Genomic DNA, 17,972 nt, shown 5'->3' on the forward strand with positions numbered 1-17,972 from the left:
GTTGTAGATTTTTTTACTTGTATGTCCTGTTTTTCGCGCTTGTCTTTTTTTCAAATTTCAGGCCTCAAAATTAAGGTGCACCTTGTACATGGGAGCGTCTTATACATGGGGAAATACGGTAATTAAAAACCTCCTGGGACAAGAATAAAAAGGCAGCTTGCTGAGAGTTAGTGACAGAAAGCACCCACCCACCACAGCAAGTGCAGGTGGCTGTCAAACTGCTCGATCCCTTCTTATGCTGATGATTTCAATATTAAACCACTTCTGGTGTCCAAGAGGGTGAAGAATACATTGTTCATTTATTATTTTTTTGTTTAGATAGCAAGGAAGAATGCAGGGAATAAATTACTTTCCATAATACATTCTTTACCCCACAATATTATGAAGACTGTTATCTACTATATTACTGGAAGACTTGAACAGGATATTATACTCCCCTACAGGAGTGTCCATTTATATCAGAACATGCTATATTTAAAAGTTATATCTTCATATTAAAAAAATATTTTTAGTAAAGAGTGATCTATGTGTGCATGAATCTATATTTATCACGTGTAAGAACTTCTATAGTAAGAAAAAGAAGTTAAATTAATTAATTGACAGAAACACAAAATGATTACAAAACACCAGAAAATTATTCTAACAATAATCATCATTGATTGGTTTCTCAAGTCAGTGCCTCTTCCTTAAAACATAAAGAATTAACATACATGCACTTATCTCTGAAAATATGCTCTGGCAGAAAGTAAGGGGCTTCCATAGTTCGAATTTCAATAACCTGAAAGACCAACAAAACAAAACAAGTATCAGAAACCTCACTTCTCAGGACCTGCCTATGAAAATGTGGGGGGGAGGGGAAGAGCAAACACTAAACATTTATAAGAAATACTATCCCCTTATTTTGGAATTTAAAGTATTGATATATTTACAGCCCAAATGCAGAGTTCATTTTTTTAAAACATTATTTTCAAAATTCATCAAGTAACAAAATGACAAAGCAATACATGTAGCAAAAAACAATGACACATTATATCTGATTAAACCTACTACAGAGGCTAAGAACACTTATTTTCTCGGATGCTCCTGCTTTGGCAATCCCTCCACAAAGGACAGGCCCTTGCCTCGCCCCCCACCCCCCACCCCCATGCTGCCCTGGCAGCCCATGCGTGAGGTCTCAGTGCACGTGTGAAGTCTGCTCCTCCACTCAACTGTAAGCAACTAAAAGGGGACACTCTGCTTTCTTAACACTGCTGTCTGCAATGGCAGGCATCACATATTCATTCAAACACTTGTTTAGTGAATGAGTGAGTTTTATTTCTTAGAATGTACTGAAATCTGACGTTTTAGCAAGGACTGAGAAATGTGCTTCCAATTCCATAAAATGTTGTTAAATTATACAAGTAGGCCCTGGTACGGTAGCCAGTTGGCTACAGCATCATCCAATATGCCAGGTTATAGTAGGTTCAATCTCCCATCAGGGCACATATAAAAATCAACCAATAAATACATAAACCAATGGAATAATAAATAAATGTCTCTCTCTATCTCTTTCTCCCCTATCCTCTCTCTCTAAAATCAATCAACCAAAATATTTTTAAAAACCATGGAAGTGGCCCTGGCTGGTTGGCTCAGTGGTAAAGCGTCGGCCTGGTGTGCAGAAGTCCAGGGTTCGATTCCCGGCCAGGGCACACAGGAGAGGCACCCATCTGCTTCTCTACCCCTCCCCCTCTCCTTCCTATCTGTCTCTCTCTTCCCTTCCCGCAGCGAGGCTCCATTGGAGCAAAGATGGCCCGGGCACTGGGGATGGCTCCTTGGCCTCTGCCCCAGGCACTAGAGTGGCTCTGGTCGCAACAGAGTGACACCCCGGAGGGGCAGAGCATTGCCCCCTGGTGGGCAGAGCGTCACCCCCTGGTGGGCGTGCTGGGTGGATCCCGGTCGGGCGCATGCGGGAGTCTGTCTGACTGTCTATCCCCGTTTCCAGCTTCAGAAAAATACAAAAACCATGCAAGTGATTAATGAGTTACTGCTAAAAAAATCTAATATAGCTAAATGACACAGAACAATTCTCTGAGCAGCATATTCTTTATTCAACTTTTGAGATCTGGCTCAAGTAGATTGGTTTAAAACAATACCAGTAACAAAAACAACAAAAAAAAATAGTGTAATTTAAGACAATTTAGATCAGGGGTCCCCAAACTTTTTACACAGGGGGCCAGTTCACTGTCCCTCAGACCGTTGGAGGGCCAGACTATAAAAAAATCTATGAACAAATCCCTATGCACACTGCATATATCTTATTTTAAAGTAAAAAAACAAAATGGGAACAAATACAATATGTAAAATAAAGAACAAGTAAATTTAAATCAACAAACTGACCAGTATTTCAATGGGAACTATGAGCCTGCTTTTGGCTAATAAGATGGTCAATGAGCTCCTCTCACTGACCACCAGTGAAAGAGGTGCCCCTTTTGGAAGTGCGGTGGGGGCCAGATAAATGGCCTCAGGGGACCGCATGTGGCCCGCGGGCCGTAGTTTGGGGACCCCTGATTTAGATACTAAGGTTTAAAATTGTTTAAAGGAAAAAATTCCCTAAGAAACTGCACCAAGTATTCTAGAAGGAAACCAAGTAGCAACCACTCCATAGAAAATCCTAGTAAAACTACAGGCACCCAAGAAAAGATGCTCCCAGCTGTGGTTCAGTTTAGTCACCACACACTTTCGAGTGGGAGAACTCTGCTAAACACCTGCCTTGGTCACGTGCTGGCAGAAGGCGGGGACAGCGATCATCTGACTGACGAAGTTGAGGTACGCGGCGACCAGCGCCATGATGCCGCAGCGGTGGAACATGGGCAGGCTGTCCTCGTTGCAGACGGCGCTGTCCTGCAGCAAGACAAGCACAGGCCTTAGCCGGGCCGCGCTGAAAAGCGCGGGAGTTCCGAATGCTAACACAAATGTCACCTTAGGGGAAGTTATTTTTTAAAAATTCTGAAAGGAGAATAAATGCCCATTTTCAGGAGAGTGAAATCTCTCCACTTAAATAGGCTTTCCTAAGAAAAAAAAGTACATTTCTATAACTATTTATCTCTCTTTGATAGACATATATCACATATATCATATATACATATTCTCATTGCATACTGCTGTCTTATTACATAAGGCTTAAACCCCAAACAAATAACTATATATGGGTATTATGTAATCACTATTGTCCCCTCTAAACTCCAAGTATGAGCACAGAACTCATGCTGTCTTTCATCACAGTATTTTCCTGGGGCCCTGAACAATACTAAGCACACCATCAAATGCTCGTTTGACATTCACTAAAAAAATAAAATAAAAAAATAAAAAGACAATCGTCATTGTCTTGAGTATTTTAGATTTTAAACAAGACACCCCCTTTTTAAAATGTATGCCTTGGATAAAGGCAACTATGCTTTCAAGTTGGTGTCTATTTCATACAAAAACGTTTTCTTCGATGAAAGGCTATAAAAGCATACCTGCAAAGCAATGGCTAAGCGAATGAGATCAATAACCACTTCTTCATTGGCCAATTCAATGGTTATAAGAGCAAGAGAAGTATAAAGTAACTCATAGTTTTTCTGAACATTGTCTTCCTCTTTACAGCCCAGATATATGTGCCGATACAGTTGCTGCCCGTTCTGGAAAGGGTAATGACAGAGAAAAAAGGTAAGTTCGCTTAAAGTGCAGTAAAGGCATATTTCACATGCATATAACCTCCTACGGTAGCATCTTGTTGCATAATTTAGCACGAAAAAGAAGTTTCAACTGGTAACTGAACTGCTGAACTGTACTCCCAATATTAACATCAACAAATACACCAGCCAGCGAACACTACAGACTAACGCCAGAGGTGAAGAACAAGCCTAAAAGCAAAACAGCAAGAAACAATTCTAGTGTCAGTCATGAAAATGTTTTCAGTAAGAACATGAAAAGACAAAAGCAAATTGTAGACTGCTAGAGAAGAAATCTGAACGGATGGCAGAATTCTGGCAGCCCGGGCGACGATGGAGGACATCTCGTGGAGGGGAGTGTGGGGAATGGGCTCAGGCTTTCCGGCCTGGACAACAGCCTCCTGGGAGGTGGGCGGGACCTGGCAGGAAGAGCCTCTGCCAGCTCTGCCGTGCCAGCCTCTGGGGGCTCAGCTGCAGGCGGGCATGAAGTCCTGGGTGGGAAGTCTCCGTCCGACATGTAGTGGGGAGCTACAGAAACTCCCCAGGCACTGCACGGAGGCGTCCTCAAGCCAAGCCGATCCAGGGTATCAATGAAGTCGGCCTTCATGTCAAAGTCATACATCAGTATAAACCACCCAACAATTCAACTGGCTTCACCTTGTATCATGCACTGCTTTTCAGAAGACAAGATTACCTTTTTCATAAAACTTGTGTCTTGCCTACAAATTTTTTCTCTTTTGATCTTCAGGTCAGCTACATCAGGTATTATTCTAGAGATAAAACATCATTTTTAATGAATAGCACATTTAGTTATAATATCATGTCTGTGTTGCAAATCAATAATTATACTTAGGAGTTTGAACTATGTAACACTCATTTCAATGAGCATGTTAAATAAGCCTATATGTAGTAACACCACTGAATTAGCAAGTTTAAATTTAAAAAAATTCATAAAGGAAGCTTGACTTCTAATACCATTTTCAAGTTTAAAGCAAAATCTAATTAAAATTCATGTAACTAGTGACCACTAGTAGTTGAGATCTCTGAAAAGACCTCCAAACATTTGTCATTTTAAACTATATTAATTAAACTGTCTCGACACCAATTAAATAAATCTGGTTTAATAAAACCCAAAAATCCTGGATTAAAAAAAACACAACACTTAATTAAATTCATGAATGCAAAAATTTAAAAACCTCATCATCAAGCTTATTACAAGATGGCGTACTACCTGATTCCTCGAAGCTTCGCCCTGTTGTCATGGCGATCCATGAGATTGTGCATCACTTCCAAGACCAGCTGTCTCAATTCATAGTCTTCCATGAGGGACGGTGATAACAGAGGATCCAGAAAGGACCCGGGCAGCGCAGTAACAATCGTCTTCGCTTTGTATCCAGAGGTGACCTGATTATAGGGAAGAAAAGCAAAGACACAAAACCTCAGTATGAGTCCTTCCTTGGTCGAGTCTCAAACTTTTTATGAGACCCACAAACTAAAGGGAACAACAAGTATGGACGTTAAGTCTGTAGGAAAAAAAAGAACTTTGTAAGGTGGTGAGGATTTTACAGAACTTCCAGAAACATCACTGATGAGGAGAGTAAACATAACAGCTGCCATTCCGCACGCGCCAGGCACGATCTGAGACTACACGGGCCTGTCTACGTCCTCCCCACACTCGTGCCCTATGAGGCGAGTGGTGTGCAGCCCTCTTGGAAGAGAACACTGAGGGTCAGAGAGGTAAGAATATATGGGATAGGTAGTCAGTACCAAATGGATGTAAGGAGAGGAGGTAGCAGATGTAGCTGAAAAGGGTTAACTTAACTCTGTCAACTATTCTTTTACGTTAAATTAAGCAGCTCAGGTTAACGGGAATGCATTTTCAGTATGGAGTGCTATACTTTATTAAGTACTTGATTTAACATTTCTGAATGAGTCCGTTCTCTAAATTAAACGCTTTTAAAGAGCATGTACTTAAATGCTGTTGTTTACTTTAACCGTACCACAGACCTTCACTCAGTTGGCTATGTGGTACAACTAGGGTTAGGTCAAGATGACTTACTCAGAAAATCTGTTTAATAAAAACTTTAAGACCACATGAAATTGCAGGTGGTAGTTTCAATTTATATTTGTTTGCAAACATGTTTGGAACACATAATATTTACATTTGGGCATGGATTATAGCATGTGAGTGACCTTACAGGCAAGCAGAGAAAGGGGTGGGATAATTGCTACCTGGCTAAAAGTTTAAAATATATCCATCTCTCACCACACACAAAAATAATCTTCAGATCAAAGTTCTAGATGTAGAAAGCCAAATTTTAAAAACTTTTGTAAGAAAATATAAGCAAGTGTGTTTACATCATCAGAAGAGGCACAGAGCTCTTAAACAAGATACAAGTGAAAAGGAGCCACACACAGGAACAGACTGATAAATCTGGCAAAGTCAGAATCTAGCATTTCTTTATGACAAGCACCACCAACAGGATTAAATGTGAAATCACGTTAAGATAATTCTCCCCAGGTATGAAATATTTCTTTTAAAAACTGGAGTCATGTTCAAATTAAATTTTAAAAGTACTGACTTGGAAAGGGCACATTCCAAATAACAAGCTCCTGCTTTGTTTCGGCATTAGGCTACATGTAGCTGAATCAAAGAGAAATACAATTACTATAAAATTAACGCAGGCCTCACATTTCGGGTAGACTTTTCCTTGCCAGCTGTTTACAGCTGGATTGCTGTCCCAACAAGAAGCCCTTATTTGATCAGTATGTGAGAGAATAGCATCATATATAGGCAGAATATTGGAGTTCAAGCCCAGGTCTGTTCTGTAGCCCCGTGACCTCGTGAACCTCCTGCAGGCCTTCCCCAGAAAGTCTCTGAGCTCAGGCATCCTCACCTAGTAAAACAGCAAGACTTCCGGCCTTCCTACGACTCAGCACTACGAATGTCAAGTAAGATGGGAGGAGAAGTAAGGAATAAAAAATAAAGGTATAATAAAAGAAGATAAAATTAAAGCATAATATCTAGTTTTAAGAACCCCAGAAAAAAGTCCTGGCCAGTGGCTCAGTAGATAGAGTGTCAGCCGGCATATGGACATCCCAGGTTCGATTCCCCGTCAGGGCACACAGGATAAGTGACCATCTGCTTCTCCCCTGCCCCTTCTCTCCCTCTTCCCCTCTAGCAGCCAGTGGTGTGGCCCCAGGCACTGAGGTAGCTCAGTGTATCCGAGTGCATCAGCCTCAGATGCTGAAGATAGCTCGGTACTCAAGCATCGGCCCCAGAAGGGGTTGTCGGGTGGATCCAATCAGAGCCCATGCAGAAGTCTGTCTCACTATCTCCCCTCTTCTCACCTAAAAGAAAAAAAGAACCACAGAAAAACCTAACCAAAAATACTACCTGACTATATAAGAAAAAGCTCGTAACATGAACCTGTTTTTTTAACTTCTTCAATAATCTCAAGATAAGTGTGTTTTGCCCATGTCTTAAATGTCTTACCATAAGTAAAGACCTCAGCAACATTATCTGAATCCGCCTGGTTCCCAAATCCCTAAAATATAAAACATACTGGCATTAACTTATTAATAGTAATTAATATTTATATTACTTCACTTATTATTTACTGATTTTTAAAACTCTCTATATTGGCTAAATAGATTTTATTTTAATAATAACTAAATCATAGCTCACTTTATTAAAGACATGTAAAAAAATCAAATTCGAACAAAAATATTCAATATTAAACTGTTCTTGGCTCTCAAAGGAAACAGACTATACATGTAATGACATGAGAACTAAATCAGATGAATACACAACAAAGCGACACAAACAAGATACTGCGTGTTGGAGAATATATGTACTGTAAATACAGAGTGACAAGTGTATCTATTTAACAGGTAAAACCAGATGATTCCAACAACAAGTGGGAAAAGAGTGATCTAGTTAAAGGTCAAAGAAATAGAAATCAAATAAGATATTATTTCCATACAAAAGTAGCAAAAAGCACAAAAACATTCACAAAGTAAAGCTTTAGCGCACTGTAAAATCAAGTCAAATCTACAAAATGAGGAGACCAAACCATGTGATCTTTAAAATTACTTTCAGTTCTAGAATTCTAAAAATAAGTTAACATTCCTGCTACACCGACATTAATTATTAAAATTTTACCAAAAACTTGAAGCTTCAGCCTAAATACCTACTATGTACATAGACAATGCCCTGTGTAAACACAACTTCCACCTGGTCAATATAAGACAGAGAAAATTAGAGAATTTGTATATAGTATACTGAAAACTCATTCTAAAAGCACACAATACTGATTCAATTGCTTAGCAATCTTGTACCCCCCACCAAAAATACACAACTTTCCATAGGACTTCTATTACTAGTGATTAAAAAACCAATAAATTTTCTAGGTTTCTTTAAAAGAAAATTAAACCCACACTAAGCTGAAATGCACAGTCTGAGAACACAGGAAAACCCCATGTGCATACCCCAGCTGACTGACATCCAAAGTGTGGGTGGAGGTTCCAAAAACAGGCACTTTCCCCATAATGAACATCATGATCTCCGACCTCTGATAATCTGGTAGGTTACTTCCAAAAAACCCTGTAAAAATATTAAGATAAGTTTTACAAACTGAAAAGTTTATTTTCCCAAATAATAAGAAAATATATTTTCAACCAAAGCTCTATGTGATAAAACAATGTCTTTAAACTCTAACTATATTATAATTTCATTTAACCAAAATCATTTAATCATATACAATGTAAGATTTATGTAAAGGACTGAGGTAAAATAATAAGTGTCTGAAAGTCTTCTGCATATAGTTAACGTGGCAAACCATCACCAATTTGAGTTGAAGGTTTAGCGAAAAAGGGGGAAAAGGTTTTGGCAGTATTTCTGATAAAACTCTTGTTCACATACTGTGAGCCTAAATTCTTACTCTGGTAAGGAAATCAGTAATTAGGACATACTTTGGTAAAAAAGTCAATAAATAGGTCACTACTATGGCTTCCCAGGATTATTTAATGTTTTAAAATGTCATTATAATGGGCCAAGATTACAATTTAACCCTGGGAGTTAATTCAACATATATAATTCTGCTAATGTGAAGAAATGACTTCTTCATCATTTTTCTCATGCACTCTTGGGTTCTGTGGATATTTTAAATTTAGCTGCTATAGTTTTATGACTTACTAGTCATAAAAGATTACAACATTTAATTAATACAAACTTCAAACTTTTCTGTTTTGAAAGATCAGAGAGATATTAAATCGTGGCTTTTTTTTTTAATATCTTAAAATGTAACAATCATTATAGAAACCTGACTTGTAATATTTCCCTAAGAATAAATTAACTTTCAGCTTCTATTATTGGAATTGATAATAATCTACTTATTCAAACTCAAATTGTTTAACTCATAATTTTGATTGGATGTGAGCTTCAAAATCATTTCCCATTATCACAGACTTTAGCAATAAAAAAATTTCATTATTTTAATATTAGTGAATCTGCATAAAATACATACATAGATACTATTCTAGCTAACACTTGAGCACATATTTCTGAGGTAATAAATTATATTTGGAACTCACAACAACCTTATGAGAGTAGGTAAGAGTATCAACCTCTGTTTCCTCTTGTGGAAGGAAGGATAAGAAAGGTTAAGAACTCATACAAGAAATTACACAGCTAATATTAAGACCTGATAGAAGGGCTACTACTCATTTCCAAAGCCTATGCCATTATTACTCTCTACTTCCTCCATAAAGAACCCACTTAGAAATGTTTCTAATCACCATACAAAACTGGACAGTGATGTTCTGTCCCAAGCAAGTCTGCCATTACCACAAGGACTCCAACATGGCCGACTACCAGGAGGGTCCTGAAAGTAACTCCTTTATACCCACTGCTTGTATTGGAACTGCTGAATAAAAATGCTAACGACCCCCCTAATAAAACACAGCAGATAGCTATATTCTTGGTTATTCTAAAAGAAAGAACTTGGACAACAGCTTCCTAACTTAAAGGAATAACCACCCACCTGATAACTACCAGGACACTTAAGTTCTAAAAGCAAATTTTGAGAAAATCAGAAGTGTGATTTAAATAAAAATCTTATTCTGCACTACACTGCATTTCTTTTCTGTCACGTTTTAATTTTCACATGTTATTTCTGAATGTGTTATGTCACAGAAATATTGCTTGAGTTTGTTTTATATACGTTTTATAATAAAATACTGGAGAAACAATAAATTAAACATTCTAAAGTGAAACAGTAACACTGAATGAATTAGAAGTTGCAAAGGCAATTTATATTAACTCTGTGAAAATAAAATGAGCTGATTTAATATGCCATCTTACAATATCACTAAAAACTCATAAATAATGCAAATAAATTTAAGAGTAACCTTAAGAGCTAGGTGTACCATCTACCACATGCCGACTGCTTTAAGCCAGCACTAGAACGCCTTGCACTAGAAGCACTGAGACTCCGTGGCAACACTGAACTCTCATGTTTTCCACTGAACTCTCATGTTTTCCCTTCTCCGTCACTCACTCCAGAAACCTGAAGCACCTACTGTGTGTGTTGAATAAGAGACAGGGGGTCTCTGCTGACAAGAGGACAATTCCTATGGGATGAGACTGTCACCAGGTAAAGCAGAGGCACGGGATCAAACAGACCAACCAAAGGCCTCCACACGTGAGTGCCCCGTGCATCATGAAGCCCTCACACAGGGCCAGGTGTGCACACGAACAACAAACGAGGTGTTGAATGCAGACACACAATGCGTGTGTGCCTATCCATGAAACTTTAGAAATAAGATGATAAAGAGAAACTTTGTGTTAAATATTGCAAAGGACTATCATAAACAAGCAGCTCACAGGCAGGAAAATGACCGAGATAAGAGACATAAGCTGAGCTCTGGAGTAAACGGATATATGACTCTATCATTACAGAAACCATTAGTGACCATTAGAAATTAGGTACTAAACCAGGAAGACAACTTAACTTTGAAATTATCCTAGCAATCATGTGTGACATTAGAGCATGACCTGGATATTCTAAAGAAAGATTGGGAGCAGGGTATTAAAGTAGAAAAGGGGTTTGTGCCTGACCAGGTGGTGGCGCAGTGGATAGAGCGTTGGACTGGGATACAGAGGACCCAGGTTCAAGACTCCAAGGTCGCCAGCTTGAGTGCGGGCTCATCTGGCTTGAGCAAAAAGCTCACCAGCTTGGACCCAGGGTCACTGGCTTGAGCAAGGGGTTACTCGGTCTGCTGAAGGTCCATGGTCAAGGCACATATGAGAAAGCAATCAATGAACAACCAAGGTGTCGCAACGAAAAACTAATGATTGATGCTTCTGATCTCTCTCCATTCCGGTCTGTCTGTCCCTGTCTATCCCTCTCTCTGACTCTCTCTCTCTCTCTCTCTCTCTCTCTGTCTCTCTGTAAAAAAATAAATAAAAATTTGCTTTAATTCGTCACATCAATTCATTCCCCCAAAATTCTCATGGGTTTTTTTTTTAAGGAAACTCTTTGCCTTTTTACCCTTTGTACTTTGATCACTGTGTTTTTTTAAAAAAAGCCTCTGATATTAAAGCCCAAGGGATCAGTCGGTTGCCAGCTCTTGGTCACCAACAGCACTCCCACTGAAGGAGGAGGAGGCACAGCCCTGGAGAAAGGACCACCCGCTCGCCGGCAGCGGCAGGGGGTGTAGAGTGAGACTGACGAGCAAGGGTCCGCTCACAAGGAAGGGGTGGGGGGGTTCCCAAAGATGTAGAAGGTAGCTTGCCGGGGCCCTCCTGCCAACTCTGGGACAATCTGAGTACTGAAAGAATCAGAAATAATAAGCACAGACTGAATTATGAAGCATGAATGTACTCCACGAGCCCCAACCACAGTAACTAGAGGAACGCAGGCACTCCTGCACACACGGGGGAGTACACTGATGCTCTGACAGAGGAGGGAGCGTGGAGCAGGACACCCATCGTGGCACCGCCACGGTGCAGATTGGTGTGGGTAAGAACTGTGAATGGCTGCTAAATCTGGGGGAGGTCTGGATGAACAGCAGACTATCTCCTGGTCTAACAGTGCCTTCTCAGAGACTGTTTGTTACTTACAAGGGGAAGAACCGACTCCATCCGGCTGACAAACAGAATACCACTCTGAGTGATCAAGATGAATGCCACTCTGAGTGATCAAGATGAATGTCCCCGGCCTGACCTGTGGTGGCACAGTGGCTAAAGCGTCGACCTGGAAATGCTGAGGTTGCCGGTTCGAAACCCTGGGCTTGCCTGGTCAAGGCACATATGGGAGTTGATGCTTCCAGCTCCTCCCCCCTTCTCTCTCTCTCTCTCCTCTCTAAAAAATGAATAAATAAAATAAAATAAAATTAAAAAAAAAAAAAAAAAAAGATGAATGTCCCCAATGAGAAGCAACTGCACCCTGTGCAGCTCTCTGGGTGATACCCAGAGAGCACCATCACGTGTGTGGGAGCCAGCCAGGGATGCAGAACCTGGATTTAATCATCAGGAAACACCAGACGAACCCAAATGAGGAGATAATGGGGTGGGAGATTTGTGCTCTTAAAATAATGCCCATGTGCCTGACCAGGCAGTGATGCAATGAATAGAGCGTCAGACTGGGACGTGGAGGACCCAGGTTTGAGACCCTGAGGTCGTGGGCTTGAGTATGGGCTCACCAGCTTGAACCAAAGGTTGCTGGCTTGAGCAAGGGGTTACTCAGTCTGCTGTAGCCCCCCGGTCAAGGTACATATGAGAAAGCAATCAATGAACTAAGGTGCTGGAACAAAGAATTGATGCTTCTCATCTCTCTCCCTTCCTGTCTGTCTGTCCCTATCTGTCCTTATCTCTGTCTCTGTCACACACACAAAAATAAATAAAATAATGTCCCTATCATAACAGAATGTCTCAGACTAAAGGAACTAAAGAACTATTACAGTTAAATGCAATATATGCTCTTAGACTGGACCTGGGACCTACTATTGTAAAACATGTTAAAAAAGTCATTACTAAATCAAATAAAAAACTGAAATATAAAAATTTGATTAAAGTACTGTATCAATGTTAAATTTACAGATGCTGATAACTATACTCTGGTTATATACGAAAATATCTTTCATCTTTTAGAAAAATACTCTGTGGTAAAGAGCCATGCTGTGTATGAACTCACTCTTCAGGAGGTGAGGGGAAAGCTGTCTGTGTGGACTACCTATCCATCTCTGTGCGTGTGCACACACACATATACACATCCATACACCCATCTCTATGCGTGTGCACACACACATATACATCCATACACCCATCTCTGTGCATGTGTACACACACATATACATCCATACACGCATCTCTGTGCGTGTGCACACACACATATACATCCATACACCCATCTCTGTGCGTGTGTACACACACATATACACATCCATACACCCATCTCTGTGCGTGTGCACACACACATATACATCCATACACCCATCTCTGTGTGTGTGTACACACACATATACACATCCATACACCCATCTCTGTGCGTGTGCACACACACATATACATCCATACACCCATCTCTGTGCGTGTGCACACACACATATACACATCCATACACCCATCTCTGTGCGTGTGCACACACACATATACATCCATACACCCATCTCTGTGCGTGTGCACACACACATATACACATCCATACATCCATCTCTGTGCGTGTGCACACACACATATACATCCATACACCCATCTCTGTGCGTGTGCACACACACATATACACATCCATACACCCATCTCTGTGCGTGTGCACACACACATATACATCCATACACCCATCTCTGTGCATGTGTACACACACATATACATCCATACACCCATCTCTGTGCGTGTGCACACACATATACACATCCATACACCCATCTCTGTGCGTGTGCACACACACATATACATCCATACACCCATCTCTGTGCATGTGTACACACACATATACATCCATACACGCATCTCTGTGCGTGTGCACACACACATATACATCCATACACCCATCTCTGTGCATGTGTACACACATATACACATCCATACACCCATCTCTGTGCATGTGCACACACACATATACATCCATACACCCATCTCTATGCGTGTGTACACACACATATACACATCCATACACCCATCTCTGTGCGTGTGCACACACACACATATACATCCATACACCCATCTCTGTGCATGTGTACACACACATATACATCCATACACGCACACATGCACACAGACACGGAGGGAGGGAAAGTCAGTGATCGCGTAAATGGCATAAAATATTAAGAGATGAATCTGGGTGAAGGGTATAGTGTTCTTTGTCCTGGTTGATGTTTGTTTTCCAAATATAAAGTTTTTCAAGAGTCGAAGCTGCCATTCGCCTCTGACAGATGGACTCCAGGAGTCAAGCACCTCCTGTGAGTGTGTTCACCCACCATTCTACACAGCAGTCTGGAAAAGCAGATGGACTCACCTATCGTCTGGATGATAGCATTCTGCACAATCTTCTCATCCGTGTCTTTGGAACTTGTGCTGAAGTTGGCACTGCCTACAGATGCCCCCTGCAGATCATCCGCTTCCAACTCCACACTGAGACGCAGGTGCTTCAACAGGGTGTTAAAGACTTCCAGCACCGTGGGCCCTGCACGTGATCACGGAGGAGAGCTGACACCCCTTCCCAGAATTACATACTCAAAGCCAGTTCTCACAGTCCTCAACCGAGATTTCTGGATTGGTTTGAAATAGCTGGAAATTCTAACTTATGAGCTAACCAGTTCATTAAAAACTCAATGAGATACGTAGTTAGAGTCTCTGAGTTAGTCCAACATTTACTGCATCTCTAAATAGCTCACTGTTTGAATCACTGCTAACCCACACATCATGTGTATATGCAAATAAAGGTCACCGAAACCTTTCCACCTATCGAATCCTGTGCACTCCAAATAATGTGCGTGGGACAGCATTTCACTTGACTGTTGGCTCAGAATCTGTAAAATTAGGATAACATAGCTTGTTACTGTATAGGAAACTTATTTTGCATCTTTTGAGGCTGAAGAAGGAAGAAGTTGCCTCAGTGAGTAGACAGCCACATTCAACACTTCTTGGAATGTGCAGAGCCCAGCACAGGCTCCACACACATACAGACATTAGTGTGATGATTCCATTCTCCTCTGTATTTCATTTTGTATTTCAAATTCAATACCTTTCCAATCTTCTTGAGAGAAGTTATAAGTAATGTAAAGTTCAAGTCTAAAATGCTTACTCTTATTTGACATTAAATGAATGTGAGAATATATCAGTAGAATATTTTTACTTTGATTCTGAAGCAAAATACAGATATATAATGAAATTTTCCTCATAATGTCAGTAATTTTGCTAAAGACCCTTCCATTCTTCTTATCACCTGTAGGTAAAGAGTCACCATCTCTCCCGTCGCTTTTCTTATCCTTATCGTAAGTCAGTTGTCCAATCCTGTTGACTTTACATTCCTATCATCGCCATCCAATGTCAAGTTCCTTCCCTCCTGCCTACCACAATGACAACCAGTTGTCATTTCTAATGCACCCTACATTTTGCAGCCAGACGAATTACCCTAAAACACATGTCTGGTAAAGATCATAGTAAATCTTTGAAGAGCATTAGTCAACTATAGAATTATATCCATGATCTGGCCACAACCTTAACCTTAAAGCCACTTCTCTGACTTCTTCTGTATGACCACCACATATTATAGCCAAACAGGCTACATAATATTTTGTTCTTGTTTTAATCTATCCCTCCCCCCCGCCACAGTCTCTGAACACTGATTTTCTAACATATGGTCAAATTCTGTCTTTTATTACAGTATTAGGTATAGTTGTTTAACTCCAAGTAAACTATAAGTTTTTTTAATCTATATCCTCCCTAATCTTTAGCATATATATATTATATATATAATTGGTATCCAAAAAGCTTTATTAGAAAAGAGGAAGAAGGGAAGGAGAGATTGATATGAAGGAAAATGCTTAATTATAAGGAAGTCTGAGAAAAATCGTGTGAACCCAAAATGTCAAGAAAACTTACAGCGTACATAAAACTGTTAGAAATAGTTTCCATGCGCTGCTGATTCTGCTGGGACTCACCTATGGAGCCTTTGGCAGCAATGGCGACAGCCTCCAACAGAACCTGGATGATACCTGCTCGAACCCGTGGGGGATCTTTCTTGCGAGCATCCAGGTGCCCTAGAATCTCCTGGATCACGTGGTGAGAATACTGAGCCTAAGGAAACACAGGGACACAGAGCTGCATGAACGGCCGAGCATCCCAGAACTCAAAGGAATGGAGGAGCCCGTGACACTGACCAGACGGTACCTCCGTTATAGAACATGGAGCCACCAGGTTCTTCCTCTCAAGAATAAACAGGGATACCGGAAAACATTTATGATACCCTGAGTGGAAAAAGTAAGTTGCAAAATACTATGTCTAATAAAATTCAATCTGGTTCTTTAAAAGTATAAAAGACTAGGATTATATATACCCAAATATTAAAGCTGGCCATCTCTTGGCCTGACCTGTGGTGGCGCAGTGGATAAATCGTCGACCTGGAAATGCTGAGGTCGCCGGTTCGAAGCCCTGGGCTTGCCTGGTCAAGGCACATATGGGAGTTGATGCTTCCAGCTCCTCCCCCCCTTCTCTCTCTCTCTCTCTCTCTCTGTCTCTCCCTCTCCTCTCTAAAATGAATAAATTTTTAAAAAAATTGAAAAAAAAAAAGTTGGCCATCTCTGGCAAGGGAAGTCATGAAAAATGTTTAATCTCTTTATGTTTTCCTATAATTTCATAAAGAACATTTTATACTCTTGCAATTTGATAACAGAACAAAATGTTGTTAAAAAATAAACAAATATGACATTTACAGTACTTCTCTCTTATCCAAACTACTGTAAATAAATAGTATTTCTTATTGGGAACAATTAACAATGCTAACCAGTCGAAATTTTCATCTAATCAAGAGGCATTACCAAAATGAAAATTTTAGCAACATGTACCAGATGAAATATTAATAAAGATAGGAGATTTGATCATATATAAGTAAATTTGGTCAATCATACTGAATAATACTGGGACCTAAGTCTAAAAAGGCAAGACTCTGGTAAACAGCACATCTGGAATGTACAGCTGGCGTGACCTGTAGTAAGAGTTGTGCTCCGCCTTACTACCGTATCTCCTTTCACGTAATGACATCTTGTATGGGACCGGAAATGTACACAGTATGTAAACAGACCTAAAACCACACTCGAGTAAGTGCTCCCTGGGTCTGTTCTGGTTTCAAGGAGCCCAAGGTGGCCTTCCACAACTGATAGTGTCTCGGCAGATGGCTCCAGAAAGACGAGAGGAGCTAACGCTAACGCGTGCAATACTGCAGAGTGATGACCCAGTGAAGGGAGTTGTTAATGTCAGCTAGATGCCACTGTAATAAACAGCAATTCCAACACCAGCTAGTCAGGGAAACAAATACACAGTCATTGTGTTACATAAATGCACAATGAAACCATCATAAAGTCATTTCATTCTTCTCATTCAGCATCTTTCCATCTTAGCAAATAAAAACAAGTAAGTAGTAAAGAAAAATAAATGAGACAACTAAATTAAGAGCATGTTTTATATCCTACAGCAGAGATTTCCAACCTCTCATCTCACAGTACACACAAACTGATTACTAAAATTCTGCAGCATACCAAAATATATATACATATTATATTTCTAATATAATAATATAAAATATAGTTTTTGCAAATTTGACAAAACATAGGTATAATTTTGATTCACTCACACCGAATGGCTATCAGTGTTTACTGTCATTTTTTTATTTGACAACCTAAGGGAAAAAAAGCGCTCAGAGCCCCTGACTAAAGAGTAAGGTATTGCAGGTTTTAAAAATTCTCGTGGAGTACCAATTGAAAATCGCTGTCCTACGGTGGTCTGTGTATCTCTGGTGATAAGCTTATAAATATACAACCAAAATCACTTACCTGAATAGAATACATTATAATTTTAAAGCAGTGAACTGCAAATTCATTGGGATCCCAAAGTTTGTGATGATCCAAATGCCTGTAATTAAGAGTATGAAAATTGCTTTAATAATTCCTTGTTTTTATTACATTTTTTCCTCTAGAACCATTGACAATATGCAAAGCTTTGTGATCAAAGGATTATTTAAAAGAAAGTCAATGCTCCAATTCCAGAAAAATGACATATAT

At 40.0% G+C, this 17,972-nt stretch overlaps 1 protein-coding gene across 2 annotated transcripts in view; it reads right to left on the reverse strand.

Moving 5' to 3' along the window:
* EFR3A (EFR3 homolog A) overlaps positions 1-17,972 on the reverse strand; it is a 79,524-nt gene that overhangs the window by 19,946 nt on the left and 41,606 nt on the right. For both annotated transcript variants that reach the window (XM_066265644.1, XM_066265645.1), the window contains exons 8-17: positions 17,745-17,823; positions 15,858-15,993; positions 14,210-14,377; positions 8,184-8,298; positions 7,189-7,240; positions 4,924-5,096; positions 4,387-4,462; positions 3,498-3,659; positions 2,749-2,880; positions 711-778 (exon numbers count right to left, since the gene is read on the reverse strand). In XM_066265644.1, coding sequence (XP_066121741.1) covers positions 711-778; positions 2,749-2,880; positions 3,498-3,659; positions 4,387-4,462; positions 4,924-5,096; positions 7,189-7,240; positions 8,184-8,298; positions 14,210-14,377; positions 15,858-15,993; positions 17,745-17,823 — 1,161 coding nt within the window. The remainder of the gene's footprint in view (positions 1-710; positions 779-2,748; positions 2,881-3,497; positions 3,660-4,386; positions 4,463-4,923; positions 5,097-7,188; positions 7,241-8,183; positions 8,299-14,209; positions 14,378-15,857; positions 15,994-17,744; positions 17,824-17,972) is intronic.

The sequence above is a fragment of the Saccopteryx bilineata genome, chromosome 3, assembly GCF_036850765.1.
Source record: "Saccopteryx bilineata isolate mSacBil1 chromosome 3, mSacBil1_pri_phased_curated, whole genome shotgun sequence".
Lineage (NCBI taxonomy): Eukaryota > Metazoa > Chordata > Mammalia > Chiroptera > Emballonuridae > Saccopteryx > Saccopteryx bilineata.